This window comes from Zonotrichia albicollis, chromosome 40 (assembly GCF_047830755.1).
Source record: "Zonotrichia albicollis isolate bZonAlb1 chromosome 40, bZonAlb1.hap1, whole genome shotgun sequence".
Lineage (NCBI taxonomy): Eukaryota > Metazoa > Chordata > Aves > Passeriformes > Passerellidae > Zonotrichia > Zonotrichia albicollis.
The window spans coordinates 260,625-288,407 of record NC_133858.1 but is presented as its reverse complement, the minus strand read 5'-3'; the positions used below and the strand labels follow the sequence as shown (position 1 = coordinate 288,407).

Genomic DNA, 27,783 nt, shown 5'->3' with positions numbered 1-27,783 from the left:
TTTTTTTCACCTAAAATTCTCATTTTTTTTCCAAAAATCCCCATTTTTTTACCCCTAAAAATCCCCATTTTTCACCCAAAAATCCCCATTTTTTAACCCTTAAAATCCCCATTTTTTTGCCGTAAAATCCCCATTTTTTGCCGTAAAATCCCCGTTTTTTCACCTAAAATTTCCATTTTTTCACCAAAAATCTCCTTTTTTTTTCCTTAAATGACCCAAAATTTCCCTTTCGATTTTAACCCCTAAAGTGCCATTTTAACCCCAAAAATCCCATAAAATCCCCATTTTTTGCCGTAAAATCCCCATTTTTTCACCTAAAATCTTCATTTTTTCACCAAATTTCACCGGGTTTTTTCCCAAAATTTCACTTTTTTAACCCAAATTTATTTTCAGTGCTCCTGACGTGGGTGAATTGTCACAGTGTGCGCTGGGCCACACGAGTTCAGGATGTTTTTACAGCCGGGAAGTTGCTGGCGCTGGCGCTGATCGTGGGAGCCGGGGCCGTGCTGATCGGGAAAGGTGAAAATGGGGAAAAAATGGGAAAAATGGGAATAAAATGGGGAAAAAATGGGGGAAAATCGAGAGAAAAATGGGAAAAAATGGGAAAAAATGGGGGAAAAATGGAGGAAAAAATGGAGGAAATTGGAATTAAAAATGGGAATTTTTGGGCACCTGGGAGGAGAAAAAATGGGAGAAAATTGGAATTAAAAACGGGGATTTGGGCACAGCTGGGAGGGGAAAAATGGGGACAAAAACGGGGAAAAAACGGGGAAAATAAATGGGGGAAAATTGGGGGAAAAATTGGGGGGAAAATGGCAGAAAAATGGGGGAAAAATGGGAATAAAATGGGGGAAAAATGGGGGAAAAATGGGAATAAAATAGGGGAAAAATGGGAAAAATGGGGGGAAAATTGGGGGAAAATGGGGGGAAAATGGGGAAAAAATGGGGGAAAAATGGGGGGAAAATTGGGGGAAATATGGGGGGAAAATTGGGGGAAATATGGGGAAAAAATGGGGGATTTTGGGGAAATAAAAAATTAGGATTTTAGAAAGAAATGGGGGAAAAAAATGGGGAAAAAATGGGGGAAAATAAATGGGAAAAATGGGGGAAAAACAGGGGAAAAAAGGGGAAAAAATGGGGGAAAATTGGGGGAAAATCGAGAGAAAAATGGGGAAAAACGGGGGAAAAATGGGGAAAAAACGGGGATTTTGGGGAAAAATAGAAAATTAGGATTTTGGGAAAAAAGGGGGGAAAAAAGGGGGGAAAAAATGGGGGAAAATGGGGGAGAAAATGGGGAAAAATGGGGGAAAAAATGGGGAAAAATTGGGGAAAAATGGGGAAAAATGGGGGGAAAATGGGGGAAAATCGAGAGAAAAATGGGGAAAAAATGGGGGGAAAATTGGGGGAAAAAATGGGGGGGAAAAGGGGGAAAAAATGGGGGAAAATGGGGAAAAAAATCGAGGGGAAAAATGAGATTTTTTTGGGAAAAAATGGGGAGAAAATGGGGGAAAATGGGGGGAAAAATGGGGGAAAAATGGGGGAAAAAATGGAGAAAAAATGGGAAAAAAGGGGGGAAAAACAGGGGAAAAACAGGGAAAAAATGGGGGAAAAGGGGGGGAAAAATGGGGGAAAAAAGGGGGAAAAAATGGGGGAAAAACAGGGGAAAAATGGGGAAAAAATGGGGAAAAAAAGGGGAAAAATGGGGGGAAAATGGGGGAAAAATGGGGAAAAAACAGGAAAAAATGGGGAAAAAAGGGGGGAAAAATGGGGAAATTATGGGGGAAAAATGGGAAAAAAGGGGGGAAAAACAGGGAAAAAAGGGGGAAAAATGGAGAAAAAATTGGGGGAAAATCGAGAGAAAAATGGGGAAAATCAGGGGAAAAAATGGGATTTTGGGGAAAAATTGGGGGAAAATGGGGGCAAAATGGGGGGAAAAGGGGGGAAAAATGGGGGGGAAAAAAGGGGGGGAAAAATGGGGGGAAAAAAATGGGGGAAAAATGGGGAAAAAATGGGGAAAAAATGGGGAAAAAATGGGGGGAAATGGGGATTTTAAGGAAAATAGAAAATTAGGATTTTGGGAAAAAAGGGGGACAAAATGGGGAGAAATGGGGGAAAACAGGGAAAAAAGGGGGAAAAAAAGGGGGGAAAAAAGGGGGGAAAATGGGAAAAAAAATGGGGAAAAAATGGGGGGAAAACATAGGGAAAACATGGGGAAAAAAAATCCGGAAAAAATCGGAAAAAAATCCTAGAAAAAAAATGGAAAAATATGGAAAAAAATTACAAAAAAAAATCGTAAAAAATTTGGAAAAAAATTGGTAAAAAATCTCTAAAAAAAATCGGAATTTTTTTTATTTTTTCCCATTGGCAGGGGAGCACTTTTGGCTCCGCCCCTCGCAGGCGTTTTCCTGGTGGGCGGGGCCGGGGGCGGGGCCAGGGGCGGGGCCTCTGGTCCTGGCCTGGGAAATGGGGAAAAAATTGGGAAAAAATTGGGAAAAAATTGGGAAAAAATCCTGGAAAAAAAATGGAAAAATATAGAAAAAAATTACAAAAAAATATCGTAAAAAATTTGGAAAAAAATTGGTAAAAAATTCCTAAAAAATCGGATTTTTTTGTTTTTTTCCCATTGGCAGGTGAGAACTTTTGGCTCCGCCCCTCGCAGGCGTTTTCCTGGTGGGCGGGGCCGGGGGCGGGGCCGGGGGCGGGGCCTCTGGTCCTGGCCTGGGAAATGGGGAAAAAAATTGCAAAAAAATATCGTCAAAAATCACAAAAAATTCGAAAAAAATCCCAAAAAAAGAGTTTAAAATCCAATTAAAAAATAGTTTAAAAATTTAAAAAAAAAGCCTTAAAAACTGGGAAAAAAAAATCGAAAAAAGAGGTGAAAAAAATCATAAAAAATTCGAAAAAAATCCCAAAAAAATGGTAAAAAATCCCAAAAAATTCCTAAAAAAATGGGAATTTTTTTGTTTTTTTTCCCATTGGCAGGTGAGAACTTTTGGCTCCGCCCCTCGCAGGCGTTTTCCTGGTGGGTGGGGCCGGGGGGCGGGGCCAGGGGCGGGGCTTCTGTTCCTGGCCTGGGAAATGGGGAAAAAATCGGGAAAAAATCGGGAAAAAAATGGGAAAAAATTGGAAAAAAATCCTAGAAAAAAAATGGAAAAATGTAGAAAAAAATCTCAAAAAAATATCGTAAAAAATCACAAAAAATTCGAAAAAAATCCCAAAAAAAAGCTAAAAAATCCATTAAAAATAATTTAAAAATTAAAAAGAAGTCCGTTAAAAGCTGGGAAAAAATCCTAGAATAAAATGGAAAAATATAGAAAAAAAAATACAAAAAAATATCGTAAAAAATCACAAAAAATTCGAAAAAAATCCAAAAAAGGTAAAAAATCCAATTAAAAAAAAGTTTAAAAATTAAAAAAAGACCCATTAAAAACTGGGAAAAATCCTAGAAAAAAATGGAAAAATATAGAAAAAAAAAATTACAAAACAATATCGTAAAAAATCACAAAAAATTCGAAAAAAATCCCAAAAAAATGGTAAAAAATCATAAAAAATCGGATTTTTTCCAGATTTTCTTTAAAATATTTTGTTTTTTCACGTTTCCCAGGTGAGAACTTTTGGCTCCGCCCCTCGCAGGCGTTTTCCTGGTGGGCGGAGCCGGGGGCGGGCCTCTGTTCCTGGCCTGGAAATGGGGAAAAAATTGCAGAAAAAATTGGAAAAAAATCCTAGAAAAAAAATGGAAAAATATGGAAAAAAATTACAAAAAAAAATCGTAAAAAATTTGGAAAAAAATTGGTAAAAAATCTCTAAAAAAATCGGATTTATTTTTGGTTTTTTCCCATTGGCAGGTGAGAACTTTTGGCTCCGCCCCTCGCAGGCGTTTTCCTGGTGGGCGGGGCCGGGGGCGGGGCCAGGGGCGGGGCCGGGGGCGGGGCTTCTGTTCCTGGCCTGGGAAATGGGGAAAAAATTGCGAAAAAATATCGTAAAAAATCACAAAAAATTCGAAAAAAATCCCAAAAAAAAGGTAAAAAATTCACTAAAAAAATAGTTTAAAAATTAAAAAAAGACCCGTTAAAAACTGGGAAAAAAAATCGAAAAAAGAGGTGAAAAAAATCATAAAAAATTCGAAAAAAATCCCCAAAAAAAGGTAAAAAATCCCAAAAAATTCCTAAAAAAATGGGATTTTTTTTGTTTTTTTCCCATTGGCAGGTGAGAACTTTTGGCTCCGCCCCTCGCAGGCGTTTTCCTGGTGGGCGGAGCAGGGGGGCGGGGCCAGGGGCGGGGCCGGGGGCGGGGCCCTCTGTTCCTGCCTGGGAAATGGGGAAAAATTGGATAAAAAATGGGAAAAAATTGGGAAAAAAATCCGGAAAAAATCGGGAAAAAATCCTAGAAAAAAAAAGCAAAAATACGGAAAAAATTGCAAAAAAATTGGCAAAAAAATCACAAAAAATTCGAAAAAATCCCAAAAAATGGCAAAAAATCGCTAAAAAATCCAAATTTTTTTCCAATTTTTTCCAGATTTTCTTTAAAATATTTTTATTTTTCACCATTTCCAGGTGAGAACTTTTGGCTCCGCCCCTCGCAGGCGTTTTCCTGGTGGGCGGAGCCGGGGGCGGGGCCTCTGTTCCTCGCCTGCCTCCAGGGCTCCTTCGCCTACGGGGGCTGGAATTTCCTCAATTACGTCACCGAGGAGCTGGTGGAGCCCCAGAGGTGAGAACTGGGGGGAAAAAGGGGGAAATTGGGAAAAAAGGGGAAAAAAAATGGGGAAAAATAAAAAAAAAATGGGGAAAATCGGAGAAAAAATGGGGGAGAAATGAGGGAATTTGGGGGAAAAATGGGGAAAAAAATGGAATTAAAAATGGGGATTTTGGGGCAGATGGGAGGGGAAAAATGGGGAAAAAATGGGGAAAATTGGTGTAAAAAATGGTGAAAAAATGAGAAAATTTTAGTAAAAAATGGGGAAATTTTAGCAAAAAATGGGGAAAAAAAAGGAGAAAATTGGAATTAAAATGGGAATTTTGGGGCACCTGGGACGGGAAAAATTGAGGAAATTTGGGGGGAAAAAATGGGGAAAAAATTGGGAAATTTGGGATAAAAATGGGAATTTTGGGACACCTGGGAGGGGAAAAAATGGTGAAAAAATGGGGAAATTTGGGTGAAAAATGGGGAAAAATTTGGAATTAAAAATGGGGATTTTGGGGCAGCTGGGAGGGGAAAAATGGGGAAAAAATGGGGGAAAAATTGGAATTAAAAATGGGGATTTTGGGGCAGATGGGAGGGGAAAAATGGGGAAAAAATGGGGAAAAAATGGAAAAAAAAAGGTGGAAAAATGAGAAAATTTGGGGGAAAAATGCGGAAAAATGAAAAAAAAAAGGGGTAAAAAAATGGGAATTTTGGGGCACCTGGGAGGGGAAAAAATGGTGAAAAATTGGTGTAAAAATGGGGAAAAATGAGGAAATTTGGGTGAAAAATGGGGAAAAAAATGGAGAAAATTTGAATTAAAAATGGGAATTTTTTGGCACGTGGGAGGGGAAAAAATGGGAAAAATTGGTGGAAAAAATGGGGGAAAAAATTGGGAATTTTGGGATACCTGGGAGGGGAAAAATGGGGAGAAAAATGGGGAAAAAATTGAGAAAATTGGAATTAAAAATGGGAATTTTTGGGCACCTGGAAGGTGAAAAATGGGGAATAAAATGAGGAAAAAACGGTGAAAACTTGGTGTAAAAAACAGTGGAAAAGTGAGAAAATTTGGGTGAAAAATGGGGAAAAAAATGAAAAAAAAAAAGGAGGAAAAAATAGGAATTTTGGGGGTAAAAAATGGGGATTTTTTAGGTAAAAAAATGGGAATTTTGGGGCCAAAAATGGGAATTTTTTTGTTCCAAATTTGGATTTTGGGGTTTTGGGCCGTGCTGAGCTGGATTTTGGGGTGATTTTGGTGATTTTTTGGTGATTTTGGTTTGGTTTTTTCAGGAATTTGCCCTTGGCCATCTCCATTTCCATCCCGCTGGTGACGTTTCTGTACGTGGCGGCCAATGTGGCGTACCTGGCTGCCATGAGCCCCAGGGAGATCCTGCAGAGCGATGCTGTGGCTGTGGTGAGGGGAAAAAATCAAAATTTTGGGGCAAAACAGCGAAAATTTGGGAAAAAACGGTGAAAAAATGAGAAAAATCGGTGAAAAAATGGGGATTTTAGGGCTAAAAATGGGGATTTTTGGGGTATCTGGCTGCCATGAGCCCCAGGGAAATCCTGCAGAGCGATGCTGTGGCTGTGGTGAGGGGAAAATGGGGCAAAAAAGGGAAAATTTGGTGAAAATTTGGGAAAAAAACGGTGAAAAAATGAGAAAAATCGGTGAAAAAATGACGAAAATCGGTGAAAAAATGGGGATTTTACGATGAAAAATGGGGATTTAAGGGTTAAAAATGGTGGAAAAATGGGAATTTTTAGGTGAAAAAGGGTGAAAAAAATTGGGGATTTTTAGGTGGAAAAAACAGGAATTTTTAGGTGAAAAAATGGCGAAAAAATGGGATTTTTAGGGTCAAAAATGGCAAAAAAATGAGAATTTAAGAGTTAAAAATGGTGGAAAAATGGAGATTTTTTAGGTGGAAAAAAAGAGAATTTTAGGATTAAAAATGGCAAAAAAAGGGGGATTTTTAGGTGAAAAAATGAGAAAAATCGGTGGAAAAATGGCGAAAAAATGGGATTTTTTAGGTGGAAAAAATGGTGAAAAAATTGGGATTTTTAGGGTTAAAAATGGTGGGAAAAATGGGGATTTTTAGGTGGAAAAAATGGGAATTTTTAGGTGAAAAATGGTGAAAAAATGGGAATTTTAGGGCTAAAAATGGGGATTTTAGGGTTAAAAATGGCGGAAAAATTGGGATTTTTAGGGTTAAAAATGGTGGAAAAATTTGGATTTTTAGGGTTAAAAATGGTGGGAAAATTGGGATATTTATGGTTAAAAATGGGGATTTTTAGGGATAGAAATGGGGATTTTGGGGTTAAGAATTGTCAAAAAAATGGGGATTTTTAGGTGTAAAAATGGGGATTTTAGGGTTAAAATTGGTGAAAAAATGGGGGTTTTTAGGTGGAAAAATGGTGAAAAAATTGGGATTTTTAGGTGAAAAAAAACCGGATTTTTAGGTAAAAAATGGAAATTTTTAAGTGAAAAAAATGGGGATTGTTAGGTGGAAAAATGGGGATTTTTAGGTGAAAAAAAATGAGAAAAATTGGTGTAAAAATGGGGATTTTTAAGTTAAAAAATGGGGATTTTTTAAGAGAAAAAAATGAGAAAAATCGGTGTAAAAATGGAGATTTTTAGGGCAGATAATTGGGATTTTTTTGGTGAAAAAAATGGGGATTTTTAGGTAAAAAATGAAGATTTGTTGGTGAAAAAATGGGAATTTTTAGGTGAGAAAAATGGGAATTTTTAAGTGAAAAAAAAAGGGGATTTTTACTGAAAAAATGGGGATTTTTAGGGGGAAAATAGTGAAAAAAGGGAATTTTCACGTGGAAAACGAGGATTTTTATGTGAAAAAAATGGGGATTTTTAAGTGAGAAAAATGAGAAAAGTCGGTGTAAAAATGGGGATTTTTAGGTGGAAAATTGGGATTTTTTGGGCAGAAAATGGGAATTTTTTGGTGAAATAATTGGAAATTTTTAGGTGAAAAAATGGGATTTTTAAGGGAAAAAAGAAAAATGGGGATTTTTAGGTAGAAAAATGGGGATTTTTAGGCAAAAAAACGAGAAAAATCCTTGTAAAAAGGGGGATATTTAGGTGGAAAATTGGGATTTTTTGGTGAAAAAAAGGGGGATTTTTAGGTAAAAAATGAAGATTTTTTGGTGAAAAAATGGGGATTTTTAGGTAGAAAAATGGGGATTTTTTAGTGAAAAAATGGGGATTTTAGTTTTAAAAATGGGGATTTTTAGGTAAAAAAATGAGAAAAATCGGTGTAAAAATGGGGATTTTTAGGTGGAAAATTGGGATTTTTTTGGGGAAAAAATGGGGATTTTTAGGGGCAAAAAAATGGGAATTTTTCTGTGAAAAAATGGGAATTTTTCTGTGAAAAAATGGGAATTTTTCGCTAAAAAATGAGGATATTTTGGTGAAAAATTGGGATTTTTTGGTGAAAAAAACGGGGATTTTTCGGGAATTTTGGGGGGATTTTTTGGGAATTTTTATTTTAGGATTTGGGTGGGAAATTTGGGAATAATTTTGGATTTTTTCCCATTTTCAGACGTTTGGGGAGAAGGTTCTGGGCCCCCTGGCCTGGGTGATGCCCTTGGCCGTGGCTCTCTCCACCTTCGGTCGGCGTCAACGGCTCCCTCTTCACCTGCTCCAGGTCAGAAATTCCCAAAATTCCCAAATTCCCAAAATTCCCAAAAATTCCCAAAAATTCCCGGAATTTTCCCCCATTTTTCCTGATTTTTTCCGATTTTTTTCCGATTTTTTTCTGATTTTTTTCCGATTTTTTGGTCATTTTTTTGTCAAATTTCTTCATTTTTCTTCCAATTTTTTCCTTCTTAATCCCCTCTTCACCTGCTCCAGGTCAGCAATTCCCAAAATTCCCAAAATTCCAAAAAATTCCGGAATTTTCCCCCATTTTTCCTGATTTTTTGCGATTTTTTTCTGATTTTTTTCTGATTTTTTTCCAATTTTTTTCCGATTTTTCCATGAAATTCCTCAAGTTTTCTCCCAATTTTTCTTCTCTTCACCTGCTCCAGGTCAGCAATTCCCAAAATTCCCAAATTCCCAAAATTTCCCGGAATTTTCCCCATTTTTCCTGATTTTTTTCTGATTTTTTTCTGATTTTTTGTTCATTTTTCCATCAAATTCCTCAATTTTTCTCCCAATTTTTCCCCTCTTCACCTGCTCCAGGTCAGCAATTCCCAAAATTCCCAAATTTCCTAAAATTCCCAAAATTCCCAGAATTTCCCCCATTTTTCCTGATTTTTTTCCGATTTTTTTCCAATTTTTTTCCGATTTTTTTCCCATTTTTTGGTCATTTTTCTATCCAATTTCTCAATTTTTCCCCCATTTTTTCTATCTCTGTCCCCTCTTCACCTGCTCCAGGTCAGCAATTCCCAAATTCCCAAACTTCCCAAAATTCCCAAAAATTCCCGGAATTTTCCCCATTTTTCCTCATTTTTTCCGATTTTTTTCCGATTTTTCCCCATTTTTTGCTCATTTTTCCATCCAATTTCTCAATTTTTCTCCCAATTTTTCCCATCTCTGTCCCCTCTTCACCTGCTCCAGGTCAGGAATTCCCAAAATTCCCAAATTCCCAAAATTCCCAAAAATTCCCAGAATTTTTCCCATTTTTCCTGATTTTTTTCCGATTTTTTTCCGATTTTTTGGTCATTTTTCCGTCAAATTTCTCAATTTTTCTCCCAATTTTTCTCCTCTTCACCTGCTCCAGGTCAGCAATTCCCAAAATTCCCAAATTTCCCAAAATTCCCAAAAATTCCCGGAATTTTCCCCCATTTTTCCTGATTTTTTTCTGATTTTTTTCCGATTTTTTTTCCCATTTTTTCGTCATTTTTCCATCCAATTTCTGATTGTTTTTTCCTTTCTAATTTCCCTCTTCACCTGCTCCAGGTCAGCAATTCCCAAAATTCCCAAATTCCCAAAATTCCCAAAAATTCCCAGAATTTTTCCCATTTTTCCTGATTTTTTTCCGATTTTTTTCCGATTTTTTGGTCATTTTTCCGTCAAATTTCTCAATTTTTCTCCCAATTTTTCTCCTCTTCACCTGCTCCAGGTCAGCAATTCCCAAAATTTTCAAATTTCCCAAAATTCCCAAAAATTCCCGGAATTTTCCCCCATTTTTCCTGATTTTTTCCGATTTTTTTCCGATTTTTTTCTGATTTTTTTCTGATTTTTCCATCAAATTTCTGATTTTTTTTCCCTCTAATTTCCCTCTTCACCTGGTACAGGTCAGCAATTCCCAAAATTCCCAAAATTTCCAAAAATTCCCGGAATTTTCCCCATTTTTCCTGATTTTTTCCGATTTTTTTCCGATTTTTTTCCCATTTTTTCCCATTTTTTTGTCATTTTTCCATCAAATTTCTGATTGTTTTTTCCCCTCTAATTTCTCTCTTCACTTGCTCCAGGTGAGAAATTATCAAAATTCCCAAATTTCCCAAAAATTCCCGGAATTTCCCCCATTTTTCCTGATTTTTTTCCGATTTTTTTCTGATTTTTTTCCGATTTTTTTCTGATTTTTTTCCGATTTTTCCATGAAATTTCTCAATTTTTCTCCCAATTTTTCCCCTCTTCACCTGCTCCAGGTCAGCAATTCCCAAATTTCCCAAATTCCCCAAAATTCCCCAAAATTCCCGGAATTTTCCCCCATTTTTCCTGATTTTTTTCCGATTTTTTCCATCAAATTTCTCAATTTTTTTCCCATTTTTTCTATCTCTGTCCCCTCTTCACCTGCTCCAGGTCAGCAATTCCCAAATTTCCCAAAATTCCTAAAAATTCCCGGAATTTTCCCCATTTTTCCTGATTTTTTCCTGATTTTTTTCCGATTTTTTCCCATTTTTTTGGCAAATTTCTTCATTTTTCTTCCAATTTTTTCCTTCTTAATCCCCTCTTTACCTGCTCCAGGTCAGCAATTCCCAAAATTCCCAAATTCCCAAAATTTCCAAAAATTCCCGGAATTTGTCCCCATTTTTCCTGATTTTTTCCTGTTTTTTTTCTGATTTTTTTCCGATTTTTCCCCATTTTTTTGTCATTTTTCCATCCAATTTCTGATTTTTTTTTCCCTGTAATTTCCCTGATCACCGGCTCCAAGTCAGCAATTCCCAAATTTCCCAAAATTCCCAACTTTCCTAAAAATTCCCGGAATTTTCCCCAATTTTTCCTGATTTTTTTCTGATTTTTCCCCATGACGTCACTGACCCGGTCATTTCCCCATGACCACGCCCACTATGACATCACCCTTTGTCTGACCACGCCCACCATGACATCATCACCCACCACCCCCCGTGGCCACGCCCACCATGATGTCACTCTCCAATGTGACCCCGCCCACCATGACGTCATTCCCAATTGTGACCACGCCCACCATGACGTCACCCCCCTTGTGACCACGCCCACCATGGCGACACCTCCCTTTGACCCCGCCCACCATGACATCACCCACTGAGTGACCACGCCCACCATGACGTCATCTCTCAGTTCATTTTCCCCCTTGGCACATCCTCCCTGTGGCCCCGCCCCCATGATGTCATCCCCCATTGTGACCACGCCCATCATGACGTCATCCATCTGTTCATTTCCCATTACATCACTTCTCCATGACCACACCCACCATGACATCATCCCCCATTGTGTGTCCACGCCCACCATGGCTTCACCTCCATTTGACCACGCCCACCATGACGTCACCCATCTGTTCATTTCCCATTACATCACCTCTCCGTGACCACGCCCACCAATGCATCGCCTCCATTTGACCACGCCCACCATGACATCACCAATCCACTCATTTCCTCCATGGCATCTCCTCCCTGTGGCCCCGCCCACCATGACATCACCCCTGTTGTGACCACGCCCACCGCGACATCACCTCTCCGTGACCACGCCCATCATGGCATCACACCCCTCCCCCCCCGTTGTGACCACGCCCACAATGACATCACCGACCTGGTAATTTCCTCCATGACATCACCTCCCCATGACCACGCCCACCATGACGTCACCCATCTGTTCATTTCCCATTACATCACCTCCCCGTGACCACGCCCACCATGACGTCATCCCCCATTGTGTCCACGCCCACCATGGCTTCACCTCCATTTGACCACGCCCACCATGACATCACCCCTGTTGTGACCACGCCCACCATGACATCACCGATCTTTTCCCCATGGCATCTCCTCCCCGTGACCACGCCCACCATGACGTCACCGCCCCTGTGACCCCGCCCACCATGACATCACCAATCCGCTCATTTCCTCCATGGCATCTCCTCCCTGTGGCCCCGCCCACCACGACATCACCCCACTGTGACCACGCCCACCATGATATCACCTCTCCGTGACCACGCCCATCATGGCATCACACCCCCCCCCCCCGTTGTGACCACGCCCACCATGACATCACCGACCTGGTAATTTCCTCCATGACATCACCTCCCCATGACCACGCCCACCATGACATCACCGATCTTGTCATTTCCCTTGTGACCACGCCCACCATGACCCCACCCCTGTTATGACCACGCCCACCATGACGTCACCCATCTGTTCATTTCCCATTACATCACCTCCCCGTGACCACGCCCACCAATGCATCGCCTCCCCGTGACCACGCCCACCATGGCATGACCTCCCCATGACCACGCCCACCATGACATCACCAATCCACTCATTTTCTCCGTGGCATCTCCTCCCTGTGGCCCCGCCCACCATGACATCACCCCCGTGTGACCATTGTGTGACCCCGCCCACCATGACATCACCTCCACTTGACCACGCCCACCATGACATCATCAATCCACTCATTTTCTCCGTGGCATCTCCTCCCTGTGGCCCCGCCCACCATGACATCACCCCTGTTGTGACCACGGCATCATTCTCATTGTGACCACGCCCACCATGACATCACCTCTCCGTGACCACGCCCATCATGGCATCACACCCCCCCCCGTTGTGACCACGCCCACAATGACATCACCGACCTGGTAATTTCCTCCATGACATCACCTCCCATGACCACGCCCAGCATGACCTCACCCCCAGTGTGTGACCACGCCCACCATGACGTCACCGATCTTGTCATTTCCCTTGTGACCACGCCCACCATAACCCCACCCCTGTTATGACCACGCCCACCATGACGTCACCCATCCGTTCATTTCCCATTTTATCACCTCCCCGTGACCACGCCCACCAATGCATCGCCTCCATTTGACCACGCCCACCATGACATCATCAATCCACTCATTTTCTCCATGGCATCTCCTCCCTGTGGCCCCGCCCACCATGGCATTACCCCTGTTGTGACCACGCCCACCATGATGTCACCCATCCGTTCATTTCCCATTACATCACCTCTCCATGACCACGCCCACCATGACGTAATCAATCTGTTCATTTCTCCTTTGACACATCCTCCCTGTGGCCCCGCCCCCATGATGTCATCCCCCATTGTGACCACGCCCACCATGGCTTCACCCCCATTATGACCACGCCCACCATGACATCACCCATCCGTTCATTTCCCATTACATCACCTCCCAGTGACCACGCCCACCATGACATCATCCCCCATTGTGTGTCCACGCCCACCATGGCTTCACCTCCATTTGACCACGCCCACCATGACATCACCCATCTGTTCATTTCCCATTACATCACCTCCCCGTGACCACGCCCACCAATGCATCACCTCCATTTGACCACGCCCACCATGACATCATCAATCCGCTCATTTCCTCCATGGCATCTCCTCCCTGTGGCCCCGCCCACCATGACATCACCCCTGTTGTGACCACGCCCACCATGACATCACCTCTATTGGACCACGCCCATCATGGCATCACACCCCCCCCCGTTGTGACCACGCCCACAATGACATCACCGACCTGGTAATTTCCTCCATGACATCACCTCCCCATGACCACGCCCATCATGACATCACCCCGCTGTGGCCACGCCCACCACGACGTCACCGATCTTGTCATTTCCCTTGTGGCCACGCCCACCATAGCTCCACCCCCGTTATGACCACGCCCACCATGACGTCACCCATCTGTTCATTTCCCATTACATCACCTCTCCGTGACCACGCCCACCAATGCATCACCTCCATTTGACCACGCCCACTGTGGCATCACCCTCTGCGTGACCACGCCCACCATGACGTAATCAATCTGTTCATTTCTCCTTTGACACATCCTCCCTGTGCCCCGCCCCCATGATGTCATCCCCCATTGTGACCACGCCCACCATGACATCACCCCCATTATGACCACGCCCACCATGACGTAATCAATCCGTTCATTTCCATTTTATCACCTCCCCGTGACCACGCCCACCATGACATCATCCCCCATTGTGTGTCCCACGCCCACCATGGCTTCACCTCCATTTGACCACGCCCACCATGACATCACCAATCCACTGATTTTCTCCATGGCATCTCCTCCCTGTGGCCCCGCCCACCATGGCATCACCCCTGTTGTGACCACGCCCACCATGACATCACCTCTATTGGACCACGCCCATCATGGCATCACAACCCCCCCCCCGTTGTGACCACGCCCACCATGACGTCACCGATCTTGTCATTTTCCTTGTGGCCACGCCCACCATAGCCCCACCCCCATTATGACCACGCCCACCATGACATCACCCATCTGTTCATTTCCATTACATCACCTCCCCGTGACCACGCCCACCATGACATCACCTCCCCGTGACCACGCCCACCATGGCATGACCTCTCCATGACCACGCCCACCATGACGTCACCCATCTGTTCATTTCCCATTACATCACCTCTCCGTGGCCACGCCCACCAATGCATCACCTCCATTTGACCACGCCCCACCATGACATCACCCTTTTGCATGACCACACCCACCATGACGTCACCCATCTGTTCATTTCCCATTACATCACCTCTCCGTGACCACGCCCACCATGGCATTGCCTCCATTTGACCACGCCCACCGTGACATGACCTCTCCGTGACCACGCCCACCATGACGTCACCGCCCCCGTGACCCCGCCCCCGATGACGTCACCAGGCTGTTCTACGCGGGCGCCAGGGAGGGGCAGCTCCCGGCGCTGCTGGCCATGATCCACGTGCGGCGCCACACCCCCGTGCCCGCCCTGCTCGTCACCGTGAGAGCCCAAAACGGGGAGAGAAACCGGGAAATTGGGAAAGAGCAAAAAAAACGGGGAAAAACAAAAAAAAAATGGAGAAAATCGGGCGAAAAACGGGCGAGAAACGGGCAAAATATGGCTAAGAAAGGGTTAAAAATGGGGTAGGAAAGGGTTAAAAAGGAGTGAAAAAATGGGTTAAAATTGGGGTGGAAAATGGCTAAAAAAGGGTTAAAAGTGGCTGAAAAATTGGGAAAAAAATGGGTTAAAAATTGGTGAAAAATGAGGTAAATATGGGCAAAAAAAGGGTTAAAAATGGGGTCTGAAAGGGTAAAAAATGGGTGAAAAAGGGTTAAAAAATGGATAAAAAATGGGTTAAAATTGGGGTGGAAAATGGATGAAAATGGGTTAAAATAGGTAAAAAATTGGCAAAAAAATGGGTTAAAAATTGGTGGTAAATGAGGTAAATATGGGCAAAAAGAGGGTTAAAAATGGGTTAGGAAAGGGTTAAAAATGGGTAAAAAGTGGGTTAAAATTGGGGTGAAAAATGGATGAAAAATGGGTTAAAATAGGTAAAAATTGGCAAAAAAATGGGTGAAAAATCTGATAAAAAATGGGTAAAAATTGGTGGAAAATGAGTTAAATGTGGGCAAAAAAGGGTTAAAAATGGGTTAGGAAAGGGTTAAAAATGGGGTGAAAAATGGGTAAAAAAGTGGGTTAAAATTGGGGTGGAAAAATGATGAAAAATGGGTTAAAATTAATTAAAAATTGGTTAAAAAAAGGGTTAAAAATGGGGTCAGAAAGGGTAAAAAATGGTGAAAAAGGGTTAAAAAATGGGTAAAAATGGGTTAAAATTGGGGTGGAAAATGGGTTAAAATAGGTAAAAATTGGCAAAAAAATGGGGTAAAAATTGGTGAAAAATGAGTGAAAATCTGGTAAAAAATGGGTTAAAAATAGCTGGAAATTGCTTTAGGAAAGGGCTAAAAATGTAGTGAAAAATGGCTAAAAAAGGGTTAAAAATGGCTGAAAAATTGGGAAAAAAATGGTGAAATTCGGTGAAAAATGGGTTAAAAATTGGGGCAAAATGGTTAAAAATTGGTGAAAAATGAGTTAAATATGGGCAAAAAAAGGGTTAAAAATGAGTTAGAAAAGGGTTAAAAATGGGTAAAAAGTGGGTTAAAATTGGGGTGGAAAATGGATGAAAAATGGGTTAAAATAGGTAAAAAATTGGCAAAAAAGTGGGGTTAAAATTGGTGAAAAATGGGTTAAAAATTGGTGGAAAATGAGTGAAATATGGGCAAAAAAAGGGTTAAAAATGGGTTAGGAAAGGGTTAAAAATGGGGTGAAAAATGGATAAAAAGTGGGTTAAAATTGGGGTGGAAAAATGATGAAAATTGATGAAAAATGGCTTAAAATTAATTAAAAATTGGTTAAAAAAGGGGTAAAAATGGGGTCAGAAACGGTAAAAAATGGGTGAAAAAGGGGTAAAAAATGGACAAAAAATGGGTTAAAATTGGGGTGGAAAATGGGTTAGAATAGGTAAAAAATTAGCAAAAAAATTGGTGAAAATCTGATTAAAAATGGGTTAAAAATTGGTGGAAAATGAGTTAAATGTGGGCAAAAAAGGGTTAAAAATGGGTTAGGAAGGGTTAAAAATGGGGTGAAAAATGGATAAAAAGTGGGTTAAAATTGGGGTGGAAAATGATGAAAAATGGGTTAAAATTAATTAAAAATTGGTTAAAAAAGGGCTAAAAATTGGTGAAAAATGAGTTAAATATGGGCAAAAAGAGGGTTAAAAATGGGTTAGGAAAGGGTTAAAAATGGGTGAAAAATGGGTTAAAATTGGGGTGGAAAATGGGTTAAAATAGGTAAAAATTGGCAAAAAATTGGGTGAAAATCTGGTAAAAAATGGGTTTAAAAATAGCTGGAAATTGCTTTAGGAAAGGGTTAAAAATGGGGTCTGAAAGGGTAAAAAAGGGGTTAAAAAATGGATAAAAAATGGGTTAAAATTGGGGTGAGAAACGGATGAAAAATGGGTTAAAATAGGTTAAAAATTGATGAAAAATGGGTTAAAAATTGGTGAAAAATGGGTTAACAAAGGGTTAAAGTTAGGGTAGGAAAGGGTTAAAAACGTAGTGGAAAATGGCGAAAAAAGGGTTAAAAGTGGCTGAAAAATTGGGAAAAAAATGGGTGAAATTCGGTGAAAAATGGGTTAAAAATTGGGGAAAAATGAGGTAAATATGGGCAAAAAAAGGGTTAAAAATGGGGTCTGAAACGGTAAAAAATGGGTGAAAAAGGGGTTAAAAAATGGATAAAAAAATGGGTTAAAATTGGGGTGGAAAAGGGGTTAAAATAGGTAAAAAATTGGTAAAAAAATGGGTGAAATCTGATAAAAAAAGGGTTAAAAATTGGTGGAAATGGGTTAACAAAGGGTTAAAATGAGGGTAGGAAAGGGTTAAAATTGGGGTGGAAAATGGCTAAAAAAGGGTTAAAAGTGGCTGGAAAATTGGCAAAAAAATGGGTAAAATTCGGTGAAAAATGGGTTAAGAATTGGGGCAAAATGGGTTAAAAATTGGTGAAAAATGAGTTAAATATGGGCAAAAAGAGGGTTAAAAATGGGTTAGGAAAGGGTTAAAAATGGGTTAGGAAAGGGTTAAAAATGGGTGAAAAATGGGTTGAAAATCGGGTGAAAAATGGATAAAAAATGGGTTAAAATTGGGGTGGAAAAATGGATGAAAAATGGGATAAAATAGGTAAAAAATTGCCAAAAAATGGGTAAAAAATTGGTGAAAAATGAGTTAAATATGGGCTAAAAGAGAGTTAAAAATGGGTTAGGAAAAGGTTAAAAAAGAGTTAAAAATGGGGTCTGAAAAGGCAAAAAATGGGTGAAAAATGGATAAAAAGTGGGTTAAAATTGGGGTGGAAAATGGATGAAAAATGGGTTAAAACAGGTAAAAAATTGGCAAAAAAATGGGTTAAAAATTGGTGAAAAATGGGTTAGAAATTGGTGGGAAATGGGTTAGGAAAGGGTTAAAATGAGGGTAGGAAAGGGTTAAAAATGTAGTGGAAAATGGCAAAAAAAAGGGTTAAAAATGGCTGGAAAATTGGGAAAAAAATGGGTTAAATTCAGTGAAAAATGAGTTAAAAATGGGCAAAAAAAGGGTTAAAAATGGGTTAGGAAAGGGTTAAAAATGGGTGAAAAAGGGTTAAAAATGGATAAAAAATGGGTTAAAATTGGGGTGGAAAATGGATGAAAAATGGGTAAAATTTGGTGAAAAATGGGTTAAAAATTGGGGCAAAATGGGTTAAAAATTGGTGAAAAATGAGTTAAATATGGGCAAAAAGAAGGTTAAAAATGGGGTCTGAAAGGGTTAAAAATGGGTGAAAAAGGGGTGAAAAATCGGTAAAAAATGGATAAAAGGTGGGTTAAAATTGGGGTGGAAAAGGGGTTAAAATAGGTAAAAAATTGGCAAAAAACTGGGTTAAAAATTGGTGAAAAATGAGTTAAATATGGGCAAAAAAAGGGTTAAAAATGGGTTAGGAAAGGGTTAAAAATGGGGTGAAAAATGGGTTGAAAATGGGGTGAAAAATGGATAAAAAGTGGGTTAAAATTGGGGTGGAAAAATGATGAAAAATTGATGAAAAATGGGTTAAAATTGGTAATAAATTGGGTTAAAAATTGGTGAAAAATGAGTTAAATATGGGCTAAAAGAGGGTTAAAAATGGGGTCTGAAAGGGTAAAAAATGGGTGAAAAAGGGGTTAAAAATGGGGTGAAAAATGGATAAAAAGTGGGTTAAATTGGGGTGGAAAATGGATGAAAAATGGGTTAAAATAGGTAAAAAATTAGCAAAAAAATGGGTTAAAAATTGGTGGAAAATGAGTTAAATATGGGCAAAAAGAGGGTTAAAAATGGGTTAGGAAAGGGTTAAAAATGGGTGAAAAATGGGTAAAAAAGTGGGTTAAAATTGGGGTGGAAAAATGATGAAAAATGGGTTAAAATAGGTAAAAAATTGGCAAAAAAATGGTTAAAAATTGGTGAAAAAAGGGTTAAATATGGGCAAAAAAAGGGTTAAAAATGGGTTAGGAAAGGGTTAAAAATGGGGTGAAAAATGGATAAAAAGTGGGTTAAATTGGGGTGGAAAAATGATGAAAAATTGATGAAAAATGGCTTAAAATTAATTAAAAATTGGTTAAAAAAGGGGTTAAAAATGGGGTCAGAAACGGTAAAAAATGGTGAAAAATGGGTAAAAATTAGTAAAAAATGGGTTAAAATTGGGGTGGAAAATTCGCAAATTTCGGTTCTAAAACCTCAAATTTTCTCCGAATTTTTTGGGGTGGGCGTGTCCGGGGTGGGCGTGGCCTGACGCAAGCCCCGCCCCCTTTCCCAGTGCGTCTCCACCCTTCTGATGTTGGTGACGGGCGACATCTACACGCTCATTAATTACGTGGGGTTCGTTAATTACCTCTGGTACGGCGTCACCGTGGCCGGGCTGCTGCTGCTGCGCTGGAGGGAGCCCCGATTGCCCCGCCCCATCAAGGTAGGCCACGCCCACTTTGTCCCTAGACCACACCCACTTTGTCCCCAAGCCACGCCCACTTTGTAGTTAAGCCACGCTTGGTTTGTGTGTGGGATAGGAGGTGTCGAACCAGGAAACCACGCCCACTTTGGTCGCCAAACCACGCCCCCTTTGCGCTTTAGCCACACCTACTTTGTCCCTAAAACCACGCCCACTTTGCGGTTTAAACGCCGCCCCTTTTGTGGTTAAACCACGCCCACTTTGCTCTTTAGCCACGCCCATTTTGTTATTTAGCCACGCCCACTTTATGCCTCGAACACCATTTCTTTTATGGTTAAACCACGCCCACTTTGTGTTTTAAATGCCGCCCCTTTTGTTGGTAAGCCACGCCCACTTTGCGCTTTAACCACGCCCATTTTGCTATTTAGCCACGCCCACTTTATGCCTCGAACACCATCCCTTTTATGGTTAAGCCACGCCCACTTTGTGGTTTAAATGCCGCCCCTTTCATGGGTAAACCACGCCCACTTTGCTCTTTAACCACTCCCATTTTGTCATTTAGCCACGCCCACTTTATGTCTCAAATGCCGCCCCTTTTATGGTTAAACCACGCCCACTTTGTGCATCCCTCATTCGCTGTTAGCCACGCCCATTGTGTCATTTAGCCACGCCCACTGCGTGCGTGAAATAGACCTGTAATGATGAAACCACGCCCACTTTGTGCACGCCACGCCTCATTGGCTGGTTAACCACGCCATTTAGCCACGCCCACCTCACGTGTGAAATGCAATGGTGAAACCACGCCCACCTTGGGTTGTAGCCACGCCCCCTACGTGATTCCCACGCTCTCTATTCATAAAATACCTCACGTTGAGCGTCCCCTAGTGGATTCCCACGCTCTCCATTCATTTAAACAATCACTGTAAACACTCCCTAATTAATTCCTGTGCCCCCATTGATAAAAATTATGGCAGGGAACGCCCCCTTCGGAATTCCCACGGTCCCCATTCATAAAATGGATTGTTACAAGTGCCATTACAGAATTCCCACGCTCCCCATTCATAAAAATTGATTACTACAAATGCCCTTAACGGAATTCCCACGCCTCCCATTCATAAAAATCACTGCTATGGCCGCTCCTGCCAAATTCCCACGCTTTCCATTCATAAAATTGATTACTACAAATGCGCCTGCAGAATTCCCACGCACCCCATTCATAAAAACTCACGCTCCCAGGGTCCCTTAGTGAATTCCCACGCCCCCCATTCATAAAAATCGCTGCAATGGCCGCTCCCAGAGGTTTCCCACGCCCCCCATTCATAAGAAAACGTGCTGCAAACGCCCCCTAAACCATTCCCACGCCCCAAAACCCCCTCAAACAACCCAAAATCCCCTCAAAGCCCCCCAAAACCTCTCAAACTGACCCAAAACCCCTCAAGGACCCCAAACATCCCCCTTAAACCTCCCCAAACTCTGAAATATCCCCCCAAAACCCCCTCAAATCACCCCAAAACCCTCCCAATTCCCCCCCAAACCCCCCAAAACCCCCTCAAACCCCCCAAAATCGCCCCAAATCCCCCAAATTTGTGTTCCCAGGTGCACGTGGCGTTCCCGGCCGCGTACCTGCTGTTCTGGGGGGCCCTGCTCGTGTTCTCGTGCTCTCGGAGCCCCTCGTGTGCGGGGTCGGCCTGGCCCGTGATGGCCACGGGGGCTCCCGTGTACCTGCTGTGCCTGGGGAGGGGGCCACGAAGGCCCCCCGGGATCCACAGGGTCATGGGTGAGGATTAAATGGGATTTGGGGGGTTTTGGAAAGGTTTGAATGGGGTTTGGGGGGGTTTGATTGGGATTTGAGGGGTTTGAATGGGGTTTGGGGGGGTTTGATTGGGGTTTGATTGGGATTTTGGGGGGTTTTGGAAAGGTTTGAGTGGGGTTTGGGGGGGTTTGATTGGGATTTGAGGGGATTTTGGGGGGTTTTATTGGGGTTTGAGGAGATTTTGGGGGGATTTATTGGGGTTTTGGGAGTTTGAATGGGATTTTGGGGGATTTATTGGGGTTTTGGGGGCCCCCGTGTACCTGCTGTGCCTGGGCAGGGGGCCACGAAGGCCCCCAGGCATCCAGAGAGCCATGGGTGAGGAGTAAATGGGATTTTGGGGGGTTTAAATGGGGTTTTAGAGAGGTTCTATTGGGGTTTTGAATGGGTTTTGGGGGGGTCTGAATGGGGTTTCAATGGGATTTGGGGGGTCTAAAGGGGTTTGGGGAGGGTTTATTGGGGTTTGGGGAGGTTTGATTGGGATTTGGGGTGTTTGAATGGGGTTTGAGGGGATTTGGGGGTTTGAATGAGGTTTGAGGGGGTATTGGGGGGGTTTAAATGGGATTTTTGGGGCTTTTGGGGTGATAGTTTGGGGTTTGGAGGGGTTTGAATGGGTTTTTGGGGGTTTGAATGGGGTTTGATTGGGATTTGAGGGGGTTTCAGGGGGTTTGAATGGGATTTTGGGGGGTTTGAATGGGGGTTTTGGGGGGTCTATATGGGGTTTGGGGGTATTTGAATGGGGTTTGGGGAGGTTTGTATGGGATTTTGCGGGGTTTGGGGGGGTTTGAATGGGATTTTGGGGTGATATTTTGGGGTTTGGGGAGGTTTTTAGGAGGTTTGAGGGGGTTTGAATGAGGTTTTGGGGTGATATTTTGGGATTTTGGGGGGTTTGAATGGGGTTTGGGCGCCCCCGTGTCCCTGCTGTGCCTGGGCAGGGGCCACGGCGGCCCCCCGGGATCCAACGGGCCATGGGTGAGGGGTAAATGGGATTTTGGGGGGTTTGGGGTGATATTTTGGGGTTTTGGGGGATTTATTGGGATTTTGGGGGGTTTAAATGGGATTTTGGGGAGATTGAATAGGGTTTGATTGGGACTTGAAGGGGTTTGAATGGGATTTGGGGGGGTTAAAGGGGGATTTGAGGGGGTTTTGGGAGGTCTAAATGGGGTTTGGGGTATTTGAGGGGTTTTGGGGTGATGGTTTGGAGTTTGGGAGGTTTTTGGGGGTTTGAATGGGATTTGAGGGGGTTTTGGGGTGATAGTTTGGAGTTTTCGGAGGTTTGAATGGGATTTTGGGGGGATTTTATTGGGATTTTGGGGGGGTTTTCGGATGATATTTTGGAGTTTGGGGAGGTTTTGGGGTGATGGTTTTGAGTTTGGGGAGGTTTGAGTGGGTTTTGGGGGGTTTGATTGGGATTTGAGGGGTTTTGGGTGATAATTTGGGGTTTGGGGAGGTTTGAGGGGTTTTGGGGGGGTCTGAATGGGGTTTCAATGGGATTTGGGGATCTTGAGGGGGTTTTTGGGGGGTTTCAATGGGGTTTTGGGGGGATTTTGGGGAGGTTGGAGGGGTTTTGAGGGATCTAAATGGGATTTTGGGGGTCTGAAGGGATTTGGGGGATTTGAATGGGATTTTGGGGGGTTTAAAGGAGATTTTGAGGGGGTTTTGGGGTGATAGTTTGGAGTTTGGAGGGGATTTATTGGGATTTTGGGGAGATTTGAGGGGGTTTTGGGGGTGTTTAAATGGGGTTTGGGTGGGATTTTGGGGGATTTGAATGGGTTTTGGGGGGCTTGAATGGGGTTTCAATGGGATTTGGGGGTCTAAAGGGGGTTTGGGAGGGTTTATTGGGATTTGGGGTGTTTGAATGGGGTTTGAGGGGGATTTTGGGGGATTTATTGGGATTTTGGGGGGTTTTGGGGTGATATTTTGGGGTTTGGGGGGTTTTTATTGGGATTTTGGGGGGATTTCAATGGGGTTTGAGTGGGATTTGGGGGGGTTAAAGGGGAATTTGAGGGGATTTTGGGGGGTCTAAAGGGGGTTTGGGGAGGTTTAAATGAGATTTTGGGGAGGTTTTTAGGGAGTTTTGGGGAGGTTTCGGGATGGTTTGGGGGGCTTTGGATGGGTTTTGGGGTTTTAAATGGGATTTTATTGGGATTTGAAGGGGTTTTGGGGGAGATATTTTGGAGTTTTGGGGAGGTTTGAGGGGGATTTTGGGAGGTTTGATTGGGATTTTTTTGGGATTTTGGGGGGTTTGAATGGCATTAGAGGAGGTTTGAGGGGATTTTGGGGGGTCTGAAGGGGATCTGGGGGGTTTTGAGGGGGTTTTGGGGTGATATTTTGGGGTTTGGGGGATTTTATTGGATTTTGGGAGGTTTGTATGAGGTTTGATTGGGGTTTTGGGGGCATTTATTGGGATTTTGGGGAGTTTAAATGGGATTTTGGGGGGATTTGGGGGGTTTTGGGGTGATTTGTTGCATTTTGGGGGATTTTATTGGGATTTTGGGGGTTTGATTGGGATTTTTGGGGGTTTTGGGGCGATTTTTTTGGATTTTGGGGAGGTTTTGGGGGGGATTTGAGGGAATTTGGGGAGATTTTGGAGGTGTGAATGAGATTTTGGGGGGTTTGAATGGGAATTTTGGGGGTTTTATTGGGATTTGGGGGTTTGAATGGGATTTTGGGGGGATTTCAGGGCATTTTGGGGTGATAGTTTGGGGTTTAGGGGAAAAATTGGGGTTTTTGGAGGAACAATTGGGATTTTTGGGGGGGATTTTTGGGGGAAAAATTGGGATTTTTGGGGGGATTTGGGGGGAAAAATTGGGATTTTGGGGGGGATTTTGGGGGAAAAAATTGGGATTTTTTGGGGGGGATTTTGGGAAAAAAAATGGGATTTTTGGGGGGATTTTGGGGGAAAAAATTGGGATTTTTTGGGGGGGATTTGGGGGAAAATTTGGGATTTTGGGGGGAACAATTGGGATTTTTAGGGGGATTTTTGGGGAAAAATTGGATTTTTTGGGGGATTTTGGGGGAAAAATTGGGATTTTTGGGGGGGATTTTGGGGAAAAAAATGGGATTTTTGGGGGAAAAATTGGGATTTTTGGGGGATTTTGGGGGAAAAATTGGGATTTTTTTGGGGGGGATTTTGGGGGAAAAATTGGGATTTTTTGGGGGATTTTGGGGGAAAAATTGGGATTTTTGGGGGGATTTTGGGAAAAAAAAATTGGGATTTTTTTTTTTTGGAGAAAAAAACTCAGATTTTTTTTTTGGAGAAAAAATTTTTGGGGTTTTTCGTATTTTTCCCCCAAAAAATCCCAATTTTTTTTCCTCTAAAAACCCCAAAAAAATCCAAAACCAAAATTGGGAGGAAATTTGGGAAAAATCGGATGAATTTCGAAAAATTTGATATTTTTGGGCGGATTTTATGGGAATTCGGGTCGGTTTTTTTGGGAATATTTAATTAATTAATTTTGGCGGGATTTTTGGGGGATTTTTAAGGGATTTTGGGGGTCGGATTTAACAAAAATTTCTGATTTTTTTTTTTTTAACTCAAATCTCACTCAAAATTTTTTTTCTTTTAATTTATTTTTTTTTATTTTGTTATTTATTCGTTCTTTATTTTATTTTATTTTATTTATTTATTTATTTTGTTGTTTTTGTTTTCTCCTCTCCCAGCGCGCGTGACGCGGTTCGGGCAGCGCCTCCTATTGGTCGTTTACCCGGGGGGCGTGGCCGAAGATGGCCCCGCCCCCTCCCCCCTCAAGCCCCCCTCCCCCCCCTGCGAGGATCCCCTGACCCCCCTGACCCGCCCCGCCCCCCTCCTAAGCCACGCCCCTTTCTCTTAAGCCCCGCCCCTTTTCTTGGCCCCACCCCTGAGCCCGGTGGGACCGCCCCTCCCTTAATAGTGCCTTAAAAGGGGGCGTGGCCTCACCCCCCTGATCTCAATGACGTCATGGGCAGAGCCGGCTCCGCCCCTTTTCCCTCCTGCTTTTAATAAAAGGGGGCGTGGCCTCGCGGCGGGCGCGGCTTGCGAATAAAAAAAAACACCTTTGGCAAAAAAAAAAAAAATCGTTGTGTGTGTTTTTTTATTTATTATTATTATCTTTTAATTGAAATTTCAGGATTTTTTCCACCGAAAATTTTCCGTCGTTTTTCGAATTTTTTTTTTTTTTTTTTTTTTTTTGATCCCGAACTTGGACCAAAAAAAAAAAAAAAAAAAAAATCCTCGATTTTTATTTTTTTGTTTTTCCGGAAATTTTTTGGAGTCGTTTCGGAAATTCCCGACAGTTTCCGACTTTTAAAGGAAAAAATCACGAATTCTACAAATAGTCCCAAATTTTTTTTAGTTTTTCGCGATTTTTTCCGGAAACCCCCGAACTCTTCACGGAAACCGCCGAAGTTTCACACGGAAATTTCCGAACTCGAATCGGGGGAAAAAAAAAAAAAAAATCCCGAATTTCTCCGGAAATTCCCGAACTCCTCCGAACCTCCCCGACACCGGAAACACCCGAAGAGCCACGGGAACAACCGGAAATACCCGAAGAGCACCGGAAACACCCGAAGAGCCGCCGGGAACACACGGCAAAATCCGGAAACACCCGAAGAGCTACGGAAAGCCACGGAAGGTTACGGAAAGAGCCGAAGCGCCGTGCGGAAGTTGCCGAAGCCGCCGTCCGGAAGCGTCCGAAGGCGCAGCGCAAGCGGCGCCACACCAAGATGGCGGACGGGGAGGAGGTGACTCTGGACGGGCGGCCGCTCCATCTGCTGCGCGTCGCCGACCTCAAAGCGGCCCTGGAGCAGCGAGGGCTCGCCAAGAGCGGCCAGAAGAGCGCCCTGATCAAGCGGCTGCGAGGGGTGAGGGGGAAGCGCCAGAAATGGCGGCGGCGCCGAAGGAGAGGCCGCCGTGAGGGGAAAGAGGGGGGGCGGGAAAATGGCGGCGCATGCGCGGGAAGCGGGGAGTGAAGGGGGGGGGGAAGGTTTCCCCCCCTCAGGGTTTTCCCGCCAACGCGTGAGGGGGGGAAAAAGGCGGGAAGGAGGAGACCCCCCCCCCCCCCTTCATGAGGGTGAGGGCGGTTTGGGGTGAAAAAAGGAGATTTTGGGTCGGTGGGAGCGGAGAGGTTTTTTTAGGTGGGTTTGGGGGTAAAAGTTGGGGTTTTGTGGGGGTTTGGGGTTTTTTTGCAGAGTTTGGGTGGTCCGCGGAGAGGCTGAGGGGGTTTGGGTTTAAAGGGAGGGTTTTGGGGGAGTTTGTGAGGGGGGTTTGAGGTAAAGTTGCGGGTTTTGTGAATTCTACAAAAATTCTGAGGGGGATTTGGGTTTAAAGCTCCGGCTCTGAGGAGTTTGTGAGGGGGGTTTGAGGTAAAGTTGCGGGTTTTGTGAATTCTACAAAAAGTCTGAGGGGGATTTGGGTTTAAAGCTCCGGCTTTGAGGGGGTTTGAGGTAAAGTTGCGGGTTTTGTGAATTCTACAAAAAAGTCTGAGGGGAATTTGGGTTTAAAGCTCCGGCTTTGAGGGGGTTTGAGGTAAAGTTGCGGGTTTTTGGAATTCTGCAAAAAAATCTGAGGGGAATTTGGGTTTAAAGCTCCGGCTTTGAGGGGGTTTGAGGTAAAGTTGCGGGTTTTGTGAATTCTACAAAAAGTCTGAGGGGGATTTGGGTTTAAAGCTCCGGCTTTGAGGGGGTTTGAGGTAAAGTTGCGGGTTTTGTGAATTCTACAAAAAGTCTGAGGGGATTTGGGTTGAAAGCTCCGGCTTTGAGGGGTTTGAGGTAAAGTTGCGGGTTTTGTGAATTCTACAAAAAAGTCTGAGGGGATTTGGGTTGAAAGCTCCGGCTTTGAGGGGGTTTGAGGTAAAGTTGCGGGTTTTGTGAATTCTACAAAAGTCTGAGGGGATTTGGGTTGAAAGCTCCGGTTTTGAGGAGTTTGTGAGGGGATTTGGGGTGAAAATCCGGTTTTGACGAGTTTGCTGAAAGTCTGAGGGGATTTGAGGTAAAGTTGCGGGTTTTGTGAATTCTACAAAAAAGTCTGAGGGGGATTTGGGTTTAAAGCTCGGCTTTGAAGAGTTTGTGAGGGGGTTTGACGTAAAGTTACGGGTTTTGTGAATTCTACAAAAAAGTCTGAGGGGGATTTGGGTTTAAAATCTCCGGTTTTGAGGAGTTTGTGAGGGAATTTGAGGTGAAATTGCGGTTCTGAAGCGATTTGGGTTTAAATCTCCGGGTTTGAGGAGTTTGTGAGGAGATTTGGGTTTAAAGCTTCGCTTTTAAGGTTTTTGTGAGGGGATTTTGAGGTAAAAGTCGCGGTTTTGATGAGTTTTAGGACAAATCGGAGGGGATTTTGGGGTAGAAATTGCGGATTTTGTGAGTTTTGGGAAAATGTCTGAGGGGATTTGAAAGCTCCGGGTTTGAGAAATCCGTGAGGGAATTTGAGGTAAAAGCCGCGGTTTTTATGAATTCCGTTAAAACTCTGAGGGGATTTAAGTTTTAAACTCCAAATTTTGGGGGATGTTTTAGGAGATTTGAGGTTTTAATGAGTTTGAGGAGGAATTGAAGGCGATTTAAGGTTGAAAACCCATTTTTGGTGAGTTGATGCGGGAATTTGGGGTAAATATCGCAGTAAAAATCACATTTGGGGCAAAACTCGGATTTTTATC

General features: G+C 42.9%; 2 protein-coding genes and 1 long non-coding RNA gene across 3 annotated transcripts in view; all 3 read left to right on the top strand.

Moving 5' to 3' along the window:
• The window catches only part of LOC141726793 (large neutral amino acids transporter small subunit 2-like), a gene marked incomplete at its 5' end in the record, with an annotated part of 42,328 nt that extends 17,118 nt beyond the window's left edge, over positions 1 to 25,210 (top strand). The window contains 9 exon segments of the mRNA XM_074531864.1: positions 394 to 519; positions 4,554 to 4,707; positions 5,968 to 6,091; positions 8,229 to 8,300; positions 8,302 to 8,333; positions 14,751 to 14,847; positions 19,216 to 19,365; positions 20,941 to 21,121; positions 24,818 to 25,210. Of these exon segments, the coding sequence (XP_074387965.1) occupies positions 394 to 519; positions 4,554 to 4,707; positions 5,968 to 6,091; positions 8,229 to 8,300; positions 8,302 to 8,333; positions 14,751 to 14,847; positions 19,216 to 19,365; positions 20,941 to 21,121; positions 24,818 to 24,987 (1,106 nt within the window).
• On the top strand, positions 15,021 to 19,204 carry LOC141726791 (uncharacterized). The gene is made up of 3 exons (XR_012577785.1): positions 15,021 to 16,453; positions 16,617 to 18,597; positions 19,083 to 19,204. It is a non-coding gene; the product is annotated as an uncharacterized LOC141726791 (long non-coding RNA).
• Positions 25,211 to 25,723: 513 nt separating the features above from the next.
• The window catches only part of ACIN1 (apoptotic chromatin condensation inducer 1), a 44,482-nt gene continuing 42,422 nt past the window's right edge, over positions 25,724 to 27,783 (top strand). Inside the window, exon 1 of the mRNA XM_074531863.1 lies at positions 25,724 to 25,996. Within this exon, the coding sequence (XP_074387964.1) occupies positions 25,859 to 25,996 (138 nt within the window). The 5' untranslated portion in view covers positions 25,724 to 25,858. The remainder of the gene's footprint in view (positions 25,997 to 27,783) is intronic.